This window comes from Phyllostomus hastatus, unplaced genomic scaffold (assembly GCF_019186645.2).
Source record: "Phyllostomus hastatus isolate PE091 unplaced genomic scaffold, TTU_PhHast_1.1 phas_scaffold_1066, whole genome shotgun sequence".
Classification (NCBI taxonomy): domain Eukaryota; kingdom Metazoa; phylum Chordata; class Mammalia; order Chiroptera; family Phyllostomidae; genus Phyllostomus; species Phyllostomus hastatus.
In genome coordinates, this window is record NW_025334004.1 from 7,455,164 (window position 1) to 7,476,705 (window position 21,542).

Below are 21,542 nucleotides of genomic sequence, written 5' to 3' on the forward strand. Positions count from 1 at the left end.
GGAATTGCTGGTGCAAAAGCCACGTGGATGAAATGCCAGACACTGTGGCAGCAACCAAGGCAGTGACAGCAAACTGCACTGGCAGTGATGGTTTTCTTCATCACTCCCCATGAAGAAAAGAAAATACCAGCGTTACTTAAGAAGTTCCTTGATAAAACAGTAAAAATACTAATGTTATTAAATCACGATCAGTGAGTACATTTTTTCAAATTTCGTGTGATGAAATGGGAAGTACACACAAAGTGTGCATATTAATAAATGTATGTCTTGAAAAAAGCTTGTGCAATTGCTGAACTGAATTAGCCTTTTAAAGAAATGAAATACCTTTCTCACTTGAAACAGTGATTGACAGACAAATGTGGGCTTGGGGCAGATGTTTTCTTGAACACATACAAAGTGAGCCTTATTACGTCAAGGACAGCAACTGACTGTATTTTGTTGCCAATGATAAAATTCAGACTTTTGGGTAAAAATAAGAATTTGGGAAAACTTGTATCTGTCACAGTGAGCTTGATAGCTTCCCAGCACATAAAGGCCTTTCTTACAAGTGATACTGATGGATGTGACTTTTTGATATTATATGATGAAATGTGTCAACATCAGGAACATCAGCATAACTCAGTATTTTCCAAATGGTCAGTGTCTGTTACAAAACCATGCATGGATAAAAGTGTCATTCAAAGTGTAAGACAGACACTGGATCTAAATGGAGCAGACAGCATGAAGTTCATTGACGTGGTTTCTGATTCCACATTGTAATTAACCTGTCTAAAGCTGCCACTTGGGTTTGGTGCTATATCAGAGATGAGTATCACAATTACCTGGAAAAGTTCCCTCCCTTTTTAAACTACATACTTATGTGAGGTCAGATTCTCTTTATATCCTTTATCCAAACAACTTATTCCATCAGAATAAATGTAGAAGCAGATATGAGAATCCAGTTACATTTCTGCAAGGGTAGACATTAAAGAGGTTTGCAAAAATGTAAGACAGTATCACTTGGCTTTCTGATTTTTAAAGAAAATACAGTTATATTTTATAAAAACATGAAAGTTACATTAACATGCAATGGGTTTATTATTATTTTAAAATTAATTAAATACTTTTCAATATCTCAGTTTTAATTTCGATTACAGTAAATATTAATAGATATAACCCACATAAACAAAAGCTCTCTGGGGTCTTCCAACAATTTTTGTAAATTATTATTATTATTATTTTGTGGAAAGGGGTCCCAAGACCAAAAAGAACCCCACTGAATTAAATAATTCTCTAAACTAGATAATGAGTATTAACAAAATCAATAAATATATAAAACATCCTCTTAAAAGCACTTTGCTGTTTATCCACTGAGTTCTAAAATCTAACACAGAGAAAACCACTCTGCCTCCTCGCCCACCCCCTGTGAAATTTTATTTATTAATCAGTTTGCTTCCACCAACTGCTGAGGTCAATTATAATTGCGGTTCTATCTTAAGTAAAATTTATCCCAACAAGAGGTACTTGAAGGAAGATAATCACTCTGGTTCTATTTTCACCCTCCTGATTACAGAGCAATGAGTACATTTATTGAAAGTTAGCAGATGTCCCCTTGTTTTAAAGAGAACACTCCCCTGACTGTTATTTTTTTCTCACTCTGTATTCCTCTCTCCCAAATCCAATGCACTCAGATGGGGTCGCCATGGAGAGGGATGCTAAATGTGCAAGTGGGCACTACTCTGATCCTTGTTTCCAGCCCCGGGCCTCCTTTGGCTTTGCCTATGCACACAGAGCAGTTCTTACTCCAGGATCCTGGGTTGGACTTGCACGTTCTAGGAAGCTCCTGAATCATATACAAAACACTGGATGCATGTGAGATGTACATTCTTCTATAGGAGAGTGCCAGTAGTTTTATCAGGTATTTACAGGGTCCAGTGATTCTACAAATGTCCCAAATTACTGCCCTAAAGTATGAATAATTCTCAAAATCTTTCAATTTAAGGACCCATTTGATTAGGGAATAGATTCCATGGACTATCTATGTGATTTTTTTCTCCCCCCCCCCAACACTTCCAATCACCCCCTAAAAGGGAAGGGAAGAAAGGCAATGCTTTGCACGAGGCTTTAGACATTAGTGGAAAATTCACGCCAGAATGCAAAGCCTTCACAATGCCATGTTGATATCAGTGCCACGAAGACCTCTCCAAGAGTCCTTGATTGAACATCAGCAAACCTCGGACCACTCTCTGGGAATTACTGCCCCACGGGAATGGCCAGAATGGGCTGGAATTGATCACGAGTGCCCTACCCATTCGATGATTGGCATATTATATAAAGCAGCCCCTTCTCAGGGATATGGGTTTTGCATTTAACTAGTTCACATTACACAGTGAGGAAGCCATACCTTCAGAAAGACGGTCTGGATTTTCCCGCAGTATTTCCCACATGCATTCTCCCCGCTGGTGGAGTATAAGACCTGATGTGCAGGGATGCGTGCATAGGCCAGTCTTTTCTCTCCACGGATCATCCAGATGATAATGTCAGGCATACTGTTCTGCGGCTGGTCACGGGAGTGGGTGGAAAAGGAAGCAAAGCTGGAGTTAGTCTAAATGTAAAGAAACTTGCAGGCTGAACCCTCAGGGCCCTACTGGGCAAACAAACACTGTTAACAGGCTGTCTGCCCCACATTCCCGAATCACACATCTTCTAGAACCACTGTGAACCCCCAGGGCTGGTAGCAGGCTGTGGCTGGCCCAAGGGCATAGAGGGAAAGGGTGGGGGGCCTTCACGTGCCAGAAGCCCTACCTACTCAATGGGCTCTGATAGATATTTTAGAAAATACTCCCTCTTATCTCGCCATCATTTGAAGAAAGGCATCAACAGCAGTTACAGGGTTACAGGTGTTACATGTTTTCCAATATTTGCCAAATCTGAAATCCTCATTTAGTTTTTAAAAATCACTTTTTAAAAAACATAAAGGTGATACAAGTTCACTACAGAAAATTTGAAAGCACCAAAGCACGGAAAGTAGAAAACAAAAGTGATCTGTACTCATGTGTGTTTTTTCAAATGTATTTCTATTTACTAATACATTAGTTTCCCACCCAACCTCTGAAGGTCAGTAAGAGGGGTCCTCTACTCCCTTGTTCTTCTGGTCTGCAAAGGTTAACAGCAGTCAAAAGGTACTCAGCACTCACTGGGTGCCCTGCACTGTGCTGAGCCCTTTACACTCATCAACCTCTGTAATCTTTACAAAACAATGCTGGGAAGTGAGTACTACATCTATGTCCATTTTTCATATGGGGAAACTGAGGCTGAGAGAGTCTGACTATTTTGTCCAAGGTTACACATGATGATCTGGATCCAAAGCAAGGTCTTCCCAATTCTAACCAAAGATAGCATTTAATTTGTATCTGCTACGTTATCTGTCTACTTGAAATACTCTGACTGTATCATTATTATGGTAATAATCTGTCCACTCTGAAGACCTTTCCAGGATGACGAACTCAAAATTTCCTCTTCTGCCCCGATTTCAGTGACGTTCACCCCATCACACATTAGCATCCCAGCCCAGTAACTCCTCGATTTCATCATCCATCCTCTGGTCAATATCCAAGGTAATGTACCAGATCTTCCCACTGCCATCTCTATCCTTGCACCATTTCACAGAATCCTTCTTTCATATCAAGTGATATTCCTGTAGTTTAAAAGTCCTACCTCTTCTGTCAGTTGCATTAATTTATCAAGCCAGTCCTCGATTTCCCCCAGCGTGGACTTCACCTCTGTGGCCTCAGACCTCATCCTCATGGCTGCCTCATGAATCTGGGAAAGGGATCTGGACCGCAGCTTTCGGATCTGAGTATCTAGAATTGTGACATTAGCTTTTCCCTCGACGAGAGGCAATGTATATCTAAAACAAAACAAAATACAGGGCTTGCAGAATAGCTTTACAGGCTTCAGAACAGTCAAAGTCATTTATATTTGGTTGCCATCATTGAAACCACACCAGTTTCCTAACTGATTCCAGAGCACGAGCAGGTTTAAATTGATGCAGATTTGTATCTGGCATTGGTTGATCAGGTGTGCCAGCTAAGACTCTCCTCACTCTCAGGAAGAATGCAGAGCGATAAGATCTCAAAGTAATTCCTTGAGTTTGACCCAAGGCCCATGGAATCACTGGAAAGAAGACGGAAACAGCAGCAGCAGCTGGGAACAATGGCCTTCCCCTCCTTTGCTTCATACAATCATCGTATGGACCCACAAAATGAAGGAGTGACGGTAGAGACCATTTAGCCAAAGGGCTCTTAACTTAGGGACCACACCCCCCAGGCCATCTGTGAGTGGGCCCCCAGAGGTCTGTGAATCCCTGGACCTTTTAAAGAGAAATGTGCATTCGTGTTGACATGCAGTAAGACGCAATGATGAAGAACACAGGCTTCGGAGCCAACTATCTGGGTACAAATCCTGGCTCCACCATTTACTAGTTCTAAGATCTCAATAAAGTCTAAATAATGTTGCCACCATTGTCTCGTTGTTGTCTTCTTCCTTGTCATTGTCTCCTTGTCATTCAAAGGGGCCCATGAGCTCCCAAGAGGTTAAGAACCTCTTAACCTCTTATGTAGGGGAAATTGTGCAGCCACATTCCCATTCAAAATGAGAAGTCTGGACCAGCTGAGCTGGGGCCATGGCCTCCTTCGCCAGGGCTTCCCTGTCACCATGGCAGCTGGTGGTAACATGGGGTGAGGTTGTCACCAATTCCAGGAAGTTCTCCTCACAGTGTCTCTACCTGAAACTTCCACTGGTTTGAATTTCACCCAGCTTCTTAAATGAAGAAAATCCTAGCACGACTTCTCTTAAACACAAAGTTCCTGTTACATGAAGTATAAGAGATTCCAATTTAACTCTTCAAGAAACAGTTTACATGAATTTGGTTTTTCAAGAACAGTGAAAATAGATATTTCTGTATTTTCCTCAGCAAACCTTAAAATTCACATTTTATACATGAAAGGTATTACCAAATGTTTCTGCTTGCTTGCATTAGTAATAATGACAATGCATGGGAAAGGTTAAGTTGCAAAAATGATTCTTTAAGCATAAATGTATATACAGAGGCTACTAGCTCAAAAGTCACAGGTGATGCTTTCAGTAGTTAGATGTTGATGGTGTGAAACAAGCAGAGGGAAGAGTTGCCCTGTAGGCATCAGATGCATTATCTCACCTCCTTGCGCCTGTTTTCTCATCTATAAAATAAGGAGACTGGAAGGGATGACCTGTTAGGGCCCTGACTGAGATTCTCTGAATACAACAGTGTGAACAGGTACCCAGCAGTACCTTCACCTCAGCTGCACGTCAATTACCTGCTTACACCACTAGGAGGCACAAGAAGACAGGGAGACTTAGGGCATTAGCCCAGAATGGGGAAAAGTATCTCTGGTTCTTGCTGCTTGTGAGAAGTATTCAATATGCATTTCTTCTGGAACTTCCCTGTCCTCTGCTTTATTAGCCAATATGTAAAATGAGTTTGGAATGGACCACTTCCCCCTGTGGTTTCCAAATACCCAGAGATCTGAGCTGGTTCCCCAAGTCACAGTTAGGAAATGTTCTCTGGCACAAGTCACATCCACTGGTTTTATCTCAAGGAGGCTTGGCCAGAGTGTTGGCTGGGCATTCAGTAAAAGAGTGAGTAAAAAGGCTGTTTCTGAAATATGCTGGAATTACAAACAATGTACTGAATGCTAAAACTGATGCCCTATCCCAGATCCCATTCTCTGCGGGATCCGGAGTCACCTTTTTTGGAGACGGATCTGCCTTAACCTGGCAGAGGCACAGCCCTGTGCCCTCCTGGCCTCCCCCACCCGTCACTGGGGCTGCGCTGGGATTGCTTCCTGGAGTTAGGCCTCAGCCTCTCTGGGCTGCTTTAGAGTTGGCACCAACTCGGACAGTGGAGCTTTTTCTGGTGGTGATTCAGAGACTCCTCCCAGGGACAGCCTTTTGAGAAGCTTGACTAATTCAAGTTTATTTTTTCAGGCAAACACTACAGACAATTCTAGTCTTACGGCTTAAGGGAGGGAAGCATGGCTGGGAATTCTGAGATACACAAAATCAATATACCTTGTGTCTTCTATAACTTCATCAATCAGCTTCAACCATATTTCAGCCAACTGGTTTGCAGGAATTTTACCTTGTATCCCTGATTTTAGAGCTTCTATGTTTGATTGCTGAAGAATTTGGAAAAAGAGGAAATAGTTGGTTATTGTGCATTATGCCATTATACCCAGTAAAGGTTTAACTTTAATTTTCAAGAAAAAAAAAACACAAACAGAAAAACCATTTTTTTACTTTTAATAATGCTCAACATAACTTATCACTATTTATTTTTCTTCAAAATACAGTCAACACTGGTATGCTTAGGTAATAGGATGGCCTTTTCATATAGCTTTGACCTTTGATAATGTGGATGAAAAAGGGGCCAGATACTTAACCTGACAAGCTCAGGGGAGGTCTGCGTGGTGGTCTTACGAACTCAGAGACCTAAAGGAACCACATGGGATCTTCTGAAATTAACACTTCCTAACAGAAAGCACGTCATGGCAGATGGTACGTCCTAGGCTGGTATCTTTCTAGACGAAGGTCAATCTTTACCTTAACTGAGCCTGTCTGATGTCAAAGTAATCCCCCTTTTCAGACCCCTCTGGGCACTGTCCCCCGGAACACAGGAACACAGAACCCCTCATTATTAACTTCTTTTTCCTCATTCCACCTCTGTACTGTAAATGTCCATTGTTCAATGATCCTGTGCCCACCAGTATAAAATAAGTTTTTGTCTCCTCATTTTACTTTTTGCCCAGTCTCAGAGTTTTACCTCTCCCCTTTGCTTTCTGCACCCTCCCCATCTACTACCATTTTTCATTCACTTGAAAAATGAATTTCAAGTCACTCCTTATTCCTCCTCCTTTGATTCTAGTGTATAAAATAAGGTGCAAAACTCCCATTCTCTGGAGCATTTCCTCAATCCATTGAGATTTCTCTTCCCAGCAATTGTATCAGCTTGGTTCAAATAAACCCATAAAAATTCTTATAGGTTCAGATGTTTCTGATATCAATAAAACAATGTAAATATTTTATGTGTTCAAAGGCAATAAAATAACACCAACAAAAGTGAGGGAAGGAACCCGAAAATGGAATATAAACTATAAACAAATGACTTAACTGTATTTCACATGACTAACATAACTGAACTAACTAAAGTAGCTTTTCATCACAATATTTTGACTCAGTTTAAAGGAAAGAAAAAATCATAAACATATCAAACTCTAATGAGGCTTTTTTTTTAAACAATGGTTTTATCTTCAGATTTTAGGATTGAACAAGTGACTGAGTATATTGAGGATAATGAAAGCCACGTTTCTCACTGTTGGAGAACGAAGTTCTAAACATGGAAATGGGGAAGGCCAGAGTAAAACCTGAGGCAATAGCAATGGAATTGGAGTGATCCTTATAAACTCATTGGTTTTAGTTTATTGACAGATACAGAAGTAAATATACATATGTTTATATGTGTGTGTATGTGTATAAGTTTGTCCACTTAGAAGGCCTAGAAGCAATGACATCTAAGTTAGTGGTGAGCACTGGTTTTTCACATGCCATCCCCACTACCAGGAACCAGGGCTCCCTGGAGAAATGGTGACTTCAGGGCTGGGACAGGGACAGCACAAGATAAGCCCAGAACATGCTATGTCACCTTGAGTGCCTGCCAACAGACAGGTTGAGAGAACACACACCGTGATTATCAAGAGCCCTAACCATGGAAAGCCACCTTCTGTCCTGATTGGCACGGAGTTAGAACACTTTGGTCAATGGAGAAAGCTGAGGAGAGGAAATAGGGGGGAAAATGCCAAACACCTGTCAGGGAGGAAAAATCCTCCTCTACACTTCCAAGATCTTCTGGCAGGACTCATAACCAAATTAACATGAGATGGGTTAGCAGGAGACAAACACATTAAAATTTCTTTTTTTTTATTTTTTTAAGATTTATTTATTTATTTATTTATTTTTAGAGAGGGAAGGGAGGGAGAAAGAGAGCGAGAGAAGCATCAATGTGTGATTGCTGGGGGTCATGGCCTGCAACCCAGGCATGTACCCTGACTGGGAATCGAACCTGCGACACTTTGGTTCATAGCCCGTGCTCAATCCACTGAGCTATGCCAGCCAGGGCTAAAGTTTCTTAACATGCACACCTCCTGTACACATGGGTGAGAGCCGGGAACACCAAGTAACTCCCCAAAATGATGGACGACATCACCTGAAATGACACTGTTAGCTAAAAAAGGAAGAAGATGTTGGGGGTGGAAACTCAGTTGTGGTGGGTCACCAGGAAAAACAGAAAACAAGGGTCAGACTGTTGTGCATACTGAAGCCCAGGCCTTCTGCTCAGGGAAGGCAAGCTGCCAGCAGGCAGAAAAGCTCCCTCACAGAGGGAGGCTTCCATACAAATGTAAGTGTTCTCTCGAAAAGGGCAACTTCTACTTGGGTATGGGTTTCAGAGCTTCTCCCAAGTCTACTGCTTCTTAAAATTAACCAGCCCAAAACAATCAACACCCCAAAGAGGTGTGTTTGGGGGTAGCAAACTCTGCTCTCCTTCATACTTAAAACATAACTAGAATAGAGGTACCATCAATTCTCCACCAATCCCCTTGACAGGGATTGGGAATTGATACCACAGCTACACTGCTTATTAAATCTAAAATTCTCCTTTAATATTGTCTTTACACCATAAAACAATATTTTTAGATTTTCCCATGGAGTCTTAGATCAGGTATATTTCAGGACCCCCACATGTCTTGCTCCAGCCCTGACAGAGGTTGAATCTTAGAAAAAAATTAATTTGACAATCAAAACCCTAATACCAGATAGATTTTATACTGATACTTGAGAGAAGTAACTTAGTATCTTCATCCCAACTATGTTCCCTTTCTCATTAATGTCAACTAGATGGATGATTACAGATACCACAGTGAACCCCCACGTTCCAAAGGAGGAGAGTTCCTCCAGTCTTCAGCAACAGGCTCTGGTTCCTCTAAGCCCGCCTCTTCCCACAGTACAGATTTTTACTACTATAACAGCAAAGCTCTAAGGGTTGCACATTTCTATTGGAATGAACCATGCTCCACACACATTCATATACAAACTGTGGCAGACACTGTGAGTTGCCCCCCACCCACACCCCCTTCACTATCCACCTCCCTCTTCCATACTCAGAGAAGTATTATCTGGCCACATGCCAGCCCAGACATGGACTGCCTTTCCCAACTTCCTTGTGGTGAAATGTGGTTATATGACTCAATTCTGGCCCATGGAAAGTGAATATAATAAATCAAGTGTGTGTCTTCTGGGTCTTTCCCTTCGAAGGGAAGACCTATGTCATCTTCTCCTCCTCCTCTCCCCTTCCTCAGGCAATGACAACTCTTTAGTGATGGCAGAGCAACAGGAGGGAAAGGGCCTGGGTCCCTAACACCACTGAGCCTCCACACCAGCCTTGCATCACCTACCTCTGCTACAACTAAAGAAACTGCCTTTATCTCACGTATGACTACCTTCTGAGGTCTTGCATTACGGTGGCCTAGCCTGCATCCTAACTAATATATAATTCACTGTCTGGTGAAGAGAAAATGTAGCAAAGATAAACTTACCAGCCGTTCTGCCATGACTAAGAGAGTGTTTACTGCATCCAGGCGATGACTAATATCCTCCCAATATGAAGTCAGGGTGACGACTGGCTTTGTGTGGGACCAAGGCAGGTAGTAATAGTAGTTCCCTGGTGTGGAACATTGAGGGTCAGTGAACACTGGACACTTAAAATAAACATGTTCATTAAAGAGATGTGCAAACTGGGCTACAGTTTAATTGTATGTAATATAATAACTGTTAAATTGAGAAATGGTCTGGGGTGGCTCGGTTCTTCAATTTTATTCATTTAAGCAACTGAGAGAGAGATAGTTCTTATTCATTCAGCCAGTTTTGAAAAACTCTCTAAAATACCCAAGTAAACCAAACAAAACAATCTTCAGGATTTTTAGTGGTTCAGGATCACGTGTCTGAACATCACTGATGATCACCTAACAGGGAGGCAGAAAGTACAGCGAGCACTGCACATTCGAGTGCACCTGTTTGTCCCTGAAAACTGCTATTTTAAATGAATATTTTGTTGGAAGTGGGGCAAGAAAAAGGAATTTTCTGTTTTTTTAAAAGCTTTAGCTGTATACATGGGATTTGGTATTACTTAGAACCTTAAAGTGATTAAGAATTATTAGCCAACATTTTCTAGCACATTTTATATTTAACACTGCCTTACAAAAATTAGGTAAAAACTACATGAAACTGTTGGAACATTTTATCAGAATTTCTCCCTCCCTTCTCTATACTCTCAAATCATTTGTCAATCTTTTTATGACAGTATTTCCATACTCTGCCCTCTATTATCATTTATTTTATGCACTAGAGTGCAAGCTCCTTAAATGCAGGGACTGTTTCTCACCCATCTTTGTTCAAATACAGCTACCTAATCCTCACAGCAACTGTGAAGAAGATGAAGAAACTGAGGGTTAGAATTCAGGGATGTCGCTGAGATCGTAGTGCAGAGAAGTGACAGAGCGAAGGCCAGAAGCTGGACTTTCCAGGCCCCAAGCCTGAGTCCCGTACACTTCAACGGCTCAGTCTGAGTGACGGGGGCCTGGGAGGGCAGAGGTGGGAACAGGCAGGAGATGCTCTCAGGCAGCTCAGGGTTTAGCAAGTTGCCATCTTGTGACTTTACAAAACAGACCCAGTATTAAATTTGGGCATGGGATGGGGCATGGGGGTTCAGCCCCTGGCACAGGACACGTGGCTTCTTTGGTTTAACTAGTCTTGAGGGTGCCTGAGCTCCAGCCACCTCTCTTGCCCATTCAACCCCCGCCCCCCAGCCTGCCCCACTAAGCACATACTGGAGATAACAGCTGCCAGAGGCAGAATACCCTGCATGCTCCTTGTCCTGTGGTGCACCCACTCTAAACGTGTACAGGAGAGAATGTCAGTCTTACCATCAAATATGGCACGGCTGTACTGAGTGGTTGATGCCAGAGGTTTACAGGTTGAGTCAAACTTGTTGCCGTAGTTCCCAATGCTGACTTCAAACTGAATGGCCTCGCCAACATCTTGCAACATGGTGGCCGAATGGAACACAGCACACAGGCTGTACTTGCGCCGCCGCTGATATTTCTGTAAAGTACGAGCAGACATAAGGTTCAAGGAAACTCCTTTTGCTCTAATTTACATGTAGATTTCTAGAGAATATAATTCCAAACATAATTAGTGTTGAATTAAATCCAGTGAAGGATGTTCTTGAATCTAGCAGTTTAACCTTGTACTCATACAAATGGGCCAAGATAGAATGTTCACTGCAGCACTGATTAAAATAGAGGAAAAAATGCAAACACCACAAATATCGATTGACAGGCTCCTGGTTAAACACATTGTGTTACAACCATATAAAGGAATGAAAGTTTATAAAATATTTAGGTAGATCCATATGTGCAAATATGGAAAAGAGTATTTAAAAATGAACCCATTCAATATATATTTTAAATATTTTATTTATTTATTTTTTGAGAGAGGGGAAAGGAGGGAGAAAGAGAGGGAGGGAAACATCAATCTGTTGGCTGCCTCTCACACGCCCCCAGCCTGGGACCTGGCCCGGAACTCAAGCACGTGCCCTGACTAGGAATCAACCAGCGACCTTTCGGTTCACAGACCACTGCTCAATCCAGTGAGCCATACTAGGCAAGGCCAATATATATATTTAATATTGGCATATGCATGAAGAAAGTCTGGATTAATATAAGTCAAATTGTTAAGAGTAATGGTGGGGCATATAAAAAGATTATGGTAACTTTACTCTCTAAGTTATACATTTTTGATTGTTTGAATTGTTTAAGTATTAGTTTTCTAATCAGAAACAATAAAAACTTTTAATGTCAAATTTAAAGATAAATGAAATTAGGTGAATTTTTCTGAAATAAATATCAAACAATCCCTTCCTTCCTTCCTTCCTTCCTTCCTTCCTTCCTTCCTTCCTTCCTTCCTTCTTTCCTTCAATTACTGGTTTACTGAGTGTATGTATGTGTGAGGGAGTTGAACTTACCACCAACAATGACCACATTGAGTATCTATCAGTTTAGGAAAAATGACCAGAAGTTCTTGAAATTTTCCTTCACTTGAGCACGTAAAATCTTCAATCCAAATCCGGTCCTAAACCCTTTCTTACTTATTTTTCTTACTTTTTTCCTTCTTTGTGGATCATATCCTTACTATGCATTCTATAGTCAAACAGAGTAGCAATACCATGGTTTAAATTGCTGTACTTAATCATGTCCTAGGCATTCTGCCACTTAATACTATCCACATCTAGAGTTTGTTCTGGACGCCTGCTGGTATACCCAGTCTCTGCACACACTGGCCCAGCTTGGGAGCGAGAACACCAGTGGCTGCCATAGTGCAGCCGTATTGGCTGTGTGCTCCACTGGTGAACTCATGAGACCCATGAGCAACAATATTCAAACTGCATGACAAATTCTCACCATAGTAAGTTTAGTTCAAAAGCCTCTAGAGAAGGAACTGCCAGCTCTGTAGTCTTTCAACTTAAGATTTGGAGGCCATGTGGCTATCAAACTTTGGCATATGATGACTTTTTTGGTGCATTTGTTTTATTTTTTTTTTCCATTGCTGCCTTGCTGCTAATTGGGTACCATTATCTAAACAGTAAAGTAGTGATAACTTTCACTTCTAGGAGGCTAATAAAAATGACTTGATTCTTACAGGATATTTATTAACTGATTTTTCTTTCGTTCCTTATTCATCCATACCACAGCCTTTATTCTATAACATGAATCACAATCATGGCTGGGTCTTCTGACCTGTATGATGCAAGAATGTGGTCATCCATTTACAGAAGTACTCAGACAACTGTTTTGAAATTTATTTTATGGGATAAAACACATATAACGTAAAATTCATTTACCTCACCTATTTTTAAGTGTACAATTCAGAGCCATTAAGTACATTCACATTTTGTGCTACCATTGCCCCCATCTATCCACAGACTTCTTTCTGACTTAAAAACTGAAACTCTGTACCCATCATACCCCAACTCCCCATTCCCACCTACTTTCTGTGTCTGTGAGTTTCACTACTCTGGGCACCTCATGTAAGTGAAATCAAACACAATTTGTCCTGTTGTGACTTAGCATAATGACCTCAGGGCTTAGCCATATTGTAGCATATATCAGAATTTCCTTCCTTTTTAAGACTGAACACTGCATTGTATCGTTAAAAGATAAACTGAGGCATATCAAAATTTTTAAGTTTATTTGATCCTACATCTATGGTAGAATTGGGCAGCAACAAGCCAGAAGTGGTTAGGAGTGCTCTACTGACAGGAGAAAGGGGAAAGATTTCATAGAGCAAATGAGGAAGACAGGCAAGGAAATCATTCGACTGGTTACAGCTTAAGTGGCTGCATTATTAAGAAAAGCCTCATTGGCTATTTGTAATTCACTGTTTTTTTGGTTTCCATGTCCTAACTTTGAGGCATGTACAGGCTTAGGCGTTGCTTGCTTATATAGGGGGCCGAGGCATTAGGGCCACCTCAGTCTGATGGCCTCCCTGTTTAATTAATTTAACAGTGTGCGTACAGCACGTTTTGTTTATCCATTCCTCTGTCAGCAGATTCGTGGGTGGCTCCCACCTTCTGCCTATTGTGAACAAAGCTGATACGAACACGGGTGCACAAGTGTCTGTCTGCGTCCCTGCTCTCAGTCCTTTCAGGTGTCTGCACAGCAGTGGATCGCTGGATCGGACGGCGATTCTATTTTTAACGTCTTCACGATCTTTAACTTTTAAGAATGTCTGACAGTGACTGCAGCTTATTGTTGTGAAGAACCCTAGGACATCCCATGGTTACAAAATCTCAATTTTGGTTAAAGGAATTTTCAACATGGTATAATTGAAACCTCCAGCAGGATTTCCTCAGAAACCCTGAAACCCTTCTGAGTCACGATATTTTTGGGAAGTCTTTCTAAAACATTGGTTAGTAACCTCAGCTGCATGTTGAATCACCTGAACAGCTTTAAAATATACCTATATCTGGGCCCCACTTCCCAAGATTCTGCCAATATTGTGAATTTAAAAACGTCCCTACCTTAGTCCACTGTCACTTTGGTAGAGAGGGGCTAGGGGGAATTTCGTCAATTGTTAGGAATCCCCTTAACACTCCACAACTAAGGCCCCTAAACTATCCATGGTTCAGGAATGTTGTTGGAAATTCTGGATTTGGTTTGAATTGTATGAAAATAACAAAGTAGGATATTATTTGTATTAGTCAGAACTTATATATACAGCATAACTTCCCTTTTTTGTAAATCATTTGGATGGTATCAGAGAAGGGAAGGAGCAAAAATGTAAAACATAATTTGGGGCTGAGTCAGGGCCAAGAAAAAAAAGACCAGTTAATGGAGCCATCCGTTCATGCAGGGGCTGCAGGGCACAGGGACGGTGCGTGAGGGCAGGGGAGCTGCCTCCGGTGGTTGGCTCTGCCCACACACCTCCACAGGGCCAGGATTCCATTGGAAATCTCTGGATTTCCCCATCAACAACTTGAGTCGCCTGCAGAAGCCCTGATAGGACACTCACATGAGAGGTTCTGGCCTGAGACACTAATTCAGGCTTCTGGCCATCACTACAACCCCCAAAAGAGTAGGTACTGTGGGAAAGTTTGCTCAAGATGGAGCCACTCCCTGAACCACTTTGCAGGTCCAGATTGCAAGAGGGGCACCCCTACCATCTGCTTACCTGCCCCAGAGCAAGCATCCCGGAGTAGTGCACCTGAGAACTCTGCCCTTCCCCCCAGCTCTTTCCCACTGCCCCCGTGCCCTCAGGACACACGGAGTACAAAGAAAAAAGGAACAATCAACACCACTTAGGGAAGTCTGGAGGCTTAGCTTTTGTTAGCCACCCCACCCCCTTAGGAGCCTTGGGGCACAACTGCCTGCTATACAGTTAAGGCATGTAAATTAGTCTATCGGACACGGATGGGCGTTCCTTCCTTCCGTTTTAGGGCCTTGGGACTCTGGGTCATCACACTGCACTTTGTAGATGGAGCTGGTATAGGGTGGAGTTTCAGAAGTGAATTTAGGGAAGGGGTGATTTTTGTCAAGCAGGATAAAGGGTAGCAGGTAACACTGTAGTTCTTGAAGGTGGCTGTGAGCCAACATGACATAGACCACTAAGAGTCAAGGAAACTGTATATCAAAGAAAATTGCCCAACTTGCCATCTTCGCTCTATTTACTAAACATGGCTAACACCTGGTGACGAAACAAGTCTCATGACCCCCGTGGGCTGTTGTAGAAAGATCAGAGGGCACTGAAGGGCACTCACTGTGACTCAGGCCTCTCTCCAGCTCTGCCACAGCTCACTCTTCAGTCCCTGGACGTCCCCTTCAGGCCCACTGATTGGCTCATGCAGGCCAGACCCAGCCAGCCCACCAACAATCCTCTAAATCACCCTTTTCTGTACTAAGCATCATCCGCACTCCAACATTTACCTCAACAACCAGCAGGTCATCATTTGAAATGGGTTGAAGCTTTTTATCTGGTGGTGTCTTTTCAAGAAAAGTGCTCAGTTCCACCAAGATTCTGCCTCTGTAGGCAACTCCTTCTCCCTGAAAGGAAAGGACACAAGATTATTCCTCCAGGCACAAACTGCAGCAAAAAGAGACACAAGATTATTCCTCCAGGCACAAACAGCAGCAAAAAGAACGGTCTCTCCACCCCGGCTAATCCAACTACAAAAAGTTTCCCCTTCCACAGTCCAAAATGAACCAGTCAGTAACTCTCTCAGCTGGATTTAGGTTTGATATCTACAGAAACAAGAGCCAATGACTTCAGGGGGCACCCCAAAGAGAGCCAGGGGAGCCGGGACTGAAAGACATTTTACCACGCCGGAGGTCAGAGGCTTTTAAAGATCCAGAGGGGTTCCTGGAGGCTGGGGGTTGACAGTGGACGGGACACAGGTCTCCCTCACCCCACGTCAGCAGAGCAGCTCTGTGTTTATCTATAGTACCTTGGCTCCTTTTCTTCTCTTCACAGAATAGAAAGGCTGCCCCATGTTGGCAACCACTGCAAGCCTCGCAGTGTCCAGGAAGTAAAGGAGGAAGATGTTCTGGGTGCAGCTGAGTGTGAGGATGAATATCAGGTACCCACCCCCACACCCCCATCCACCATACCCAGCAGCATTGGCAACAGAATCTTCTGGTGAGGAAGGGAGATCTCCTACCTCCACAGCCAGTCCTCTGCCTTCCTCCTTCTTGGGCTTTTTCTGTCTACCTCAGTCCCTTTCTGGGTTTTTGCAGCTAGCTAAAAGATATTCTTCAGCTTCTAATGTACTAGAAAGATCACTTCCCATCTCTGGGCCTCCATGTCCTCATATACAGAATAAAGAGGTTGGACCAGATCAGAGGTAGCAAAGAGTTTCATCAGGCATGTCACCTCCAAAAATCTGGTAAATTCTTAGCACAAGGCATTGAACAGAATTCTGAGGCAGTACATTTGCTTATTAGCAAAGAGAGTCAGCGCTGATTATTGACACCTGTTCTAAGTGTGGGAGTAGGGGAATGGGCGTGCTAGGCATCAGCAATGACCAAATCAGATGACCTCCAGGGTCCTTTCCTATTCTTGTTGTAATAGATTTTACTTATTTATTTTTAGAGTGAGGAGAAGGGAGGGAGAAAGAAAGGGAAGAAAACAGGTTGCCTCTTGCACGCCCCACATCTGGTGGCAACTGGGCGCCTGACCAGAATCGAACCAGAAACATTTCAGTTTGCAGGATTATCAATGCCCAACCCACTGAGCCACACCAGTCAGGGCCTTATTCCTGTATTTTAAGACTTGAGGAGTGTGAGATTTCTATCCTTCAATGCTTGATCAGTTACGTGGTAGGTCTGTGTGTGGGGGGAGGCCTCTTAAATATGAGACTTAAGTACGACAATCGTAAGAAGGAATCTCACCAACGGTGCTCATCAATAACAAACCTTAATTGAGACACTCACCTTCCCAGTATTTAGCTCATCATAGGGGTCTGGGAATCCCGTGTACTCTCTGGGGCTTCCGTAAAGGTTCAGGTAACAAGGTCCAAATGTGGGGATAAAGCCCACCTCTGTTTCTCCTGTATTTGCTGAGAGATTACATCGTCATTAGATTTTAGGCTGTTTAACACTTAATCTGCTGAAATAAACATTAGTTATTAGTTAGCTGGGTGAGACTGTCTTCCTCCGCGTGGTGAGTTAGTTGTGTTAGTGGGAGTCACAGGCACTTATGAGACAGGCCATGCTTCCCTTGCCTTACTGCTATAAAATATTAAACTAGAAATATTTGGGGACAGTTCAAGTAAATGTGTTATTCTTAAAAAAAAGAGATAATGTTATTCAAATGAAAGAATAAAAAGCCTTTCAAGATGATCTTCACATTTTTTGCAAGTTTATAATTGTCACCATATTAAATATGTCATTGGCAATTGGGGTAAAAATTATATTATTTTGAAAAGTCACTTAAATGATGTATATTAGATTAACTTTGTCCCCCCAAAAATGTCATTTAGTCTCAAGTTAAAATATATAAGAGACTTAAAATGTGTATATGTAACAATGAACTGCCTATAGTTATAACACCATAGGATATTCATAAGCAACATGAAGTCCCCATTCACTACATTCTGTCTCTGAGGAATAACCAACATGGCCCTTATTTCCTCGATCTGGTCTTAGCAAGAGCACTCCCCAATGAAGGGCACTTAGGGCAATGTTAGAAAATAGCAGGGGTCAAAGGAGATTGTGGGTTGTTGGGAACCGCCCTGACTGGTATTAGAAGCTGAGACCCCCGCCTAGGCTAAAGCTAAGGGAACGCCCTTGGAACCGTGAGCCGGCAAGGAGAAAAAAGCTTATCTCCCTGGCAGTAATGCTGTTTCTGCTGCTGAACCCCCAAAAAAAGCTTGGTCGGTTAGCCAAAGACGGGTAAGATTCCCCACGGGGGAAACAACCCAAGCCAGGCACGATCACTTTTGGGAGGCCCCCCCCCCAAAAGAAGGACTTGGGGGGCTGCAGCAAAAGGGGGGTGATGGACCCTCACTCCTCGGCTTTGACAAAGTCTGAGTTCTCAGCGTCCGGAAGAAAATCTCCTTATCTCTCGGTGGCTTTAGTTCCCGCGCTCCACCTAAGCCTGAAACAATGACGGGGAAATACAGCTCGGTACTGGGAAGTGCGGATTTCCCGGGGTGATCAGGCCTAAGAAAGAACATGTAAATTACTGTGAAACCTTCTTTGTTCAAGAATGCTCTCAGTTGAATGAGGAGGGTCTTAGGAGGAAGCTAGTTTGTTCCTCAGCCTTACAGCTCTTTGACTCCCAACTCAATAGACGGGCAGAGTTCTTTGTTTCCTATATTCCTTACTTCCCCTAATGAGTATTGTACGTTACCTGAGTTATTATGCAAAATGAGCCTAATAAAAGCAGGTATGGACGGTAAATCAGCGCGCTCCCCACTGGGGGGGTGGCCATTCTGTCCCTACTTCCCCACAGAAACTGGTTTGTCTCTGTGCATGTGTGTTTTTTCTCGCGTATTGTCGAGCCATCCACAGTGTGCCGTGGTCACTGCTAGCCGGTGACCCACGCGCAACAGTGGGTAAATACGGGGAAATGTAAGAGCCACATGGGCTTGATAGAAGGTAAACCTCTCAAAACCTCAGCAGCCTCATCTATTAGGGGAATAACATCTTCCCTGAAAGAGCTGTGATGGTCAAGTGTGAAAGTATTGTGCAAACTTGCAAAGAATGGCGAGAGCTGCGAAAAACCAAAGCACGGGTTACAATCCCTCATATTTGGAAGAGGAAGATCTTCAAGGTACAAAGTGGAAAACAGTATCTTCCAACCTAGAGAGCCATGTTGAAAGTGGGGGGAAGTTATTTCATACATTTCAACCAATTGATTTAGTGCCCCCATCTCAATCTATTGAATATAAACAATAACAAAAAAGTTATATCTTACAAACAGTTATTTACAATGAAGCCAACTAGGATGGTTTGCAGCTAGGTGAAAACACAAGACATGTAGCAACTCCTGGTTAGCACGCTTGTTTTAAGTCGAGTGATGCAGCACAACTACACAGCACTAACACAAACATTATTTTAGGACAGCACAAGGTAAAAAAAAAAAGCTCTAAAGGCAACCAACTGATAAAATCTTAATAAGACAATAGTAAATAGGAAGATTTAGAAGAGAACAAAATCACAAAGCATAAACCTGTATATGGCGCAGCCCCAGATCCCGAAGATGAGAAATCTACATAGTGAAAATACAATTGGTTAACAACAAAAGAAACACAGCATTATAAAAGAGACATTGATAATGTGAACCAAACCCAGTGCTAGGTAAGTGGTTTAGCAACAACAGAAAAATCCCAAATTCAGACCCACGCCACAAGACCCTTCTGTAATTTACACAAATCTCACTGGTTAAATGCAAAATGGCTCAATACTTTGTGACTACATGAAATAACCCAATCTCTCCGGTCCCAGGGCCACCAGGTGTCTGAGAAGAGTCAGCTTCTCACCCTCAAAGAAGGCCTGGTGATGGTGCCAACATTTCATGTTTTTAATAAAACATTTACTTGTCTTATGTCTGGCTTAGTTGGGACCAATGCCAGAAAATATAAGTTAATGCAGTCTGAGGCCACATAAGCAAAGGCCTGTATTTTACGTTCATTATTTGTTTCTTTTGGGGAGATGCCTGCTGCCTGCTCTCCTTTTGAGACCCTGTAACAGACGGTCCGCAGGGCTTGCAAGGAGAAAAGACCTCAGAGACAGCGGGTGAATCTGTAAGTTTCTGTTTTTAATGGATGAATGGCTATTACTACCATACCACTAAGAAAAATGCTTGTTTCAATATTTCTTGAATAATTATCTTTAGGTAATTATTATAACTTCTTGCTAACAATAAATTAATTTAATAATTAACAGAGTTAATCTAGTCTTTAACCAATCTTTATCTAACCAATGGTTTCATTCAGTCTTTATATTTGAATTCCTCACTTGATAAGGAGAGGCTATAAACCCACCTACGTTTTCCCTCCGCTCTTCCTTCTTTCACTTCTAATCTCTACTTTCTGAACTTTTACTTTTATATCATAATGGGCAATGAAAGTTACATTCTGTTTAGAACTTTGATTATAGGCTTAATAAAAAAATTAATAGTGCTTACATAATAACAACCACATAAAAAAATGTTCTCTGCAGAGAAAAGGAGAGTTGCAATTACATTTCCTTTGTTACTGTTCCAGCAGCACAGTCCCCTGTGCCACTTGGTGGACAATGTTCAGATGAAATCTCTTTCTTAACTTCCACCATTTGCTTAATATAATGCCACATATGACATTATAATTGGACTACACCTTCTTTGTTCAGCTCTTTGTTTTTTTCAGAATTTCTAATTGCCTTTTTTTTTCTTCTTGAGAGAGGAATTCTATAGCTTCTTCACCACATCTCTATTATCTTCCAGATTCTTATTCATGCTATCTATTGCTTGGTTTAACAATATTTAAAAAAAAAATACAGTCCTCTCTTTAACAAGATGAGGATGAGAGGCATCTTAGGTTTCCCAAGATAAGATCGTGTCTCAGATTCTTTCACTTTACTCAATATGCTTGATCTATTAGCCATTATAACAATTATTATTTTTATTTAGGCAACAAAAAATAAGATGCTATTTTTAATGTATTTCATTATTTTTTTCTCTTACAATCTTAATTTTTCTCCTTCATTCCCTATTACAATCTTTGACATAAGCACAGAACCATAATGCCAGATATAGGCAATTAGTTCTCAGTATGGAAAACAATAAAAAGTGTATTGGTTATTGATAGCTGTTAGCATGAAAAAAAAATACACATTATCTTAGAGAGCAGAAATTACATAGTTCATTGTCATTTGACCTCCTTGTTTCCGCCAAGGGAGTCAATTAAGAAAGGGCGTATTATGGTGGAATTGTTTCAATGCCGCTATAAAAAATAAAGTGTTAAGCACTCTCTGCATTGACACTGAAAAATTTATAAAACAGTTATTGGGAAAGAATTGTTTGATGGAATCAAGAAAGCTAAAATCTTTGAACTGTTAGTTGCCTTAATTACTAATTACTAATTAGTTGTTTTGCTGGTCATCATGAAAACATCCCTGAAATGGTTCACTAAGCTGGCTCTTCACATTTGGCTTTTAAGAAACCAAGTCCATTGCAAGGTGGCTACCCCAGTTCATTCCTTCTCCAGAAGTTCTGCACCCTGTCCTATTCCAGCTGTGCTGTGCGGCTTACCTTCCACTTCCCCACCAGAGGCAGCAATTTTCGAGAGATGAAGATACGTTGTTCCAACGACATCATTTTTGGTAAGACGATCCCTGTGTAAAAGAACAGGTATCTTATAGCCTCCACCTATGAGG

General features: G+C 41.9%; 1 protein-coding gene across 4 annotated transcripts in view; it reads right to left on the reverse strand.

The window, feature by feature from the left end:
- Window positions 1-21,542, reverse strand: part of MYOF (myoferlin) — a 148,379-nt gene that overhangs the window by 55,708 nt on the left and 71,129 nt on the right. For 2 of the 4 annotated variants that reach the window (XM_045853994.1, XM_045853996.1), the window contains exons 16-24: window positions 21,418-21,500; window positions 19,357-19,395; window positions 17,115-17,239; window positions 15,612-15,728; window positions 11,055-11,232; window positions 9,669-9,793; window positions 6,091-6,197; window positions 3,697-3,889; window positions 2,384-2,539 (exon numbers count right to left, since the gene is read on the reverse strand). In XM_045853994.1, the coding sequence (XP_045709950.1) occupies window positions 2,384-2,539; window positions 3,697-3,889; window positions 6,091-6,197; window positions 9,669-9,793; window positions 11,055-11,232; window positions 15,612-15,728; window positions 17,115-17,239; window positions 19,357-19,395; window positions 21,418-21,500 (1,123 nt within the window). The remainder of the gene's footprint in view (window positions 1-2,383; window positions 2,540-3,696; window positions 3,890-6,090; window positions 6,198-9,668; window positions 9,794-11,054; window positions 11,233-15,611; window positions 15,729-17,114; window positions 17,240-19,356; window positions 19,396-21,417; window positions 21,501-21,542) is intronic. The other 2 variants (XM_045853995.1, XM_045853997.1) reach the window with 1 other exon arrangement.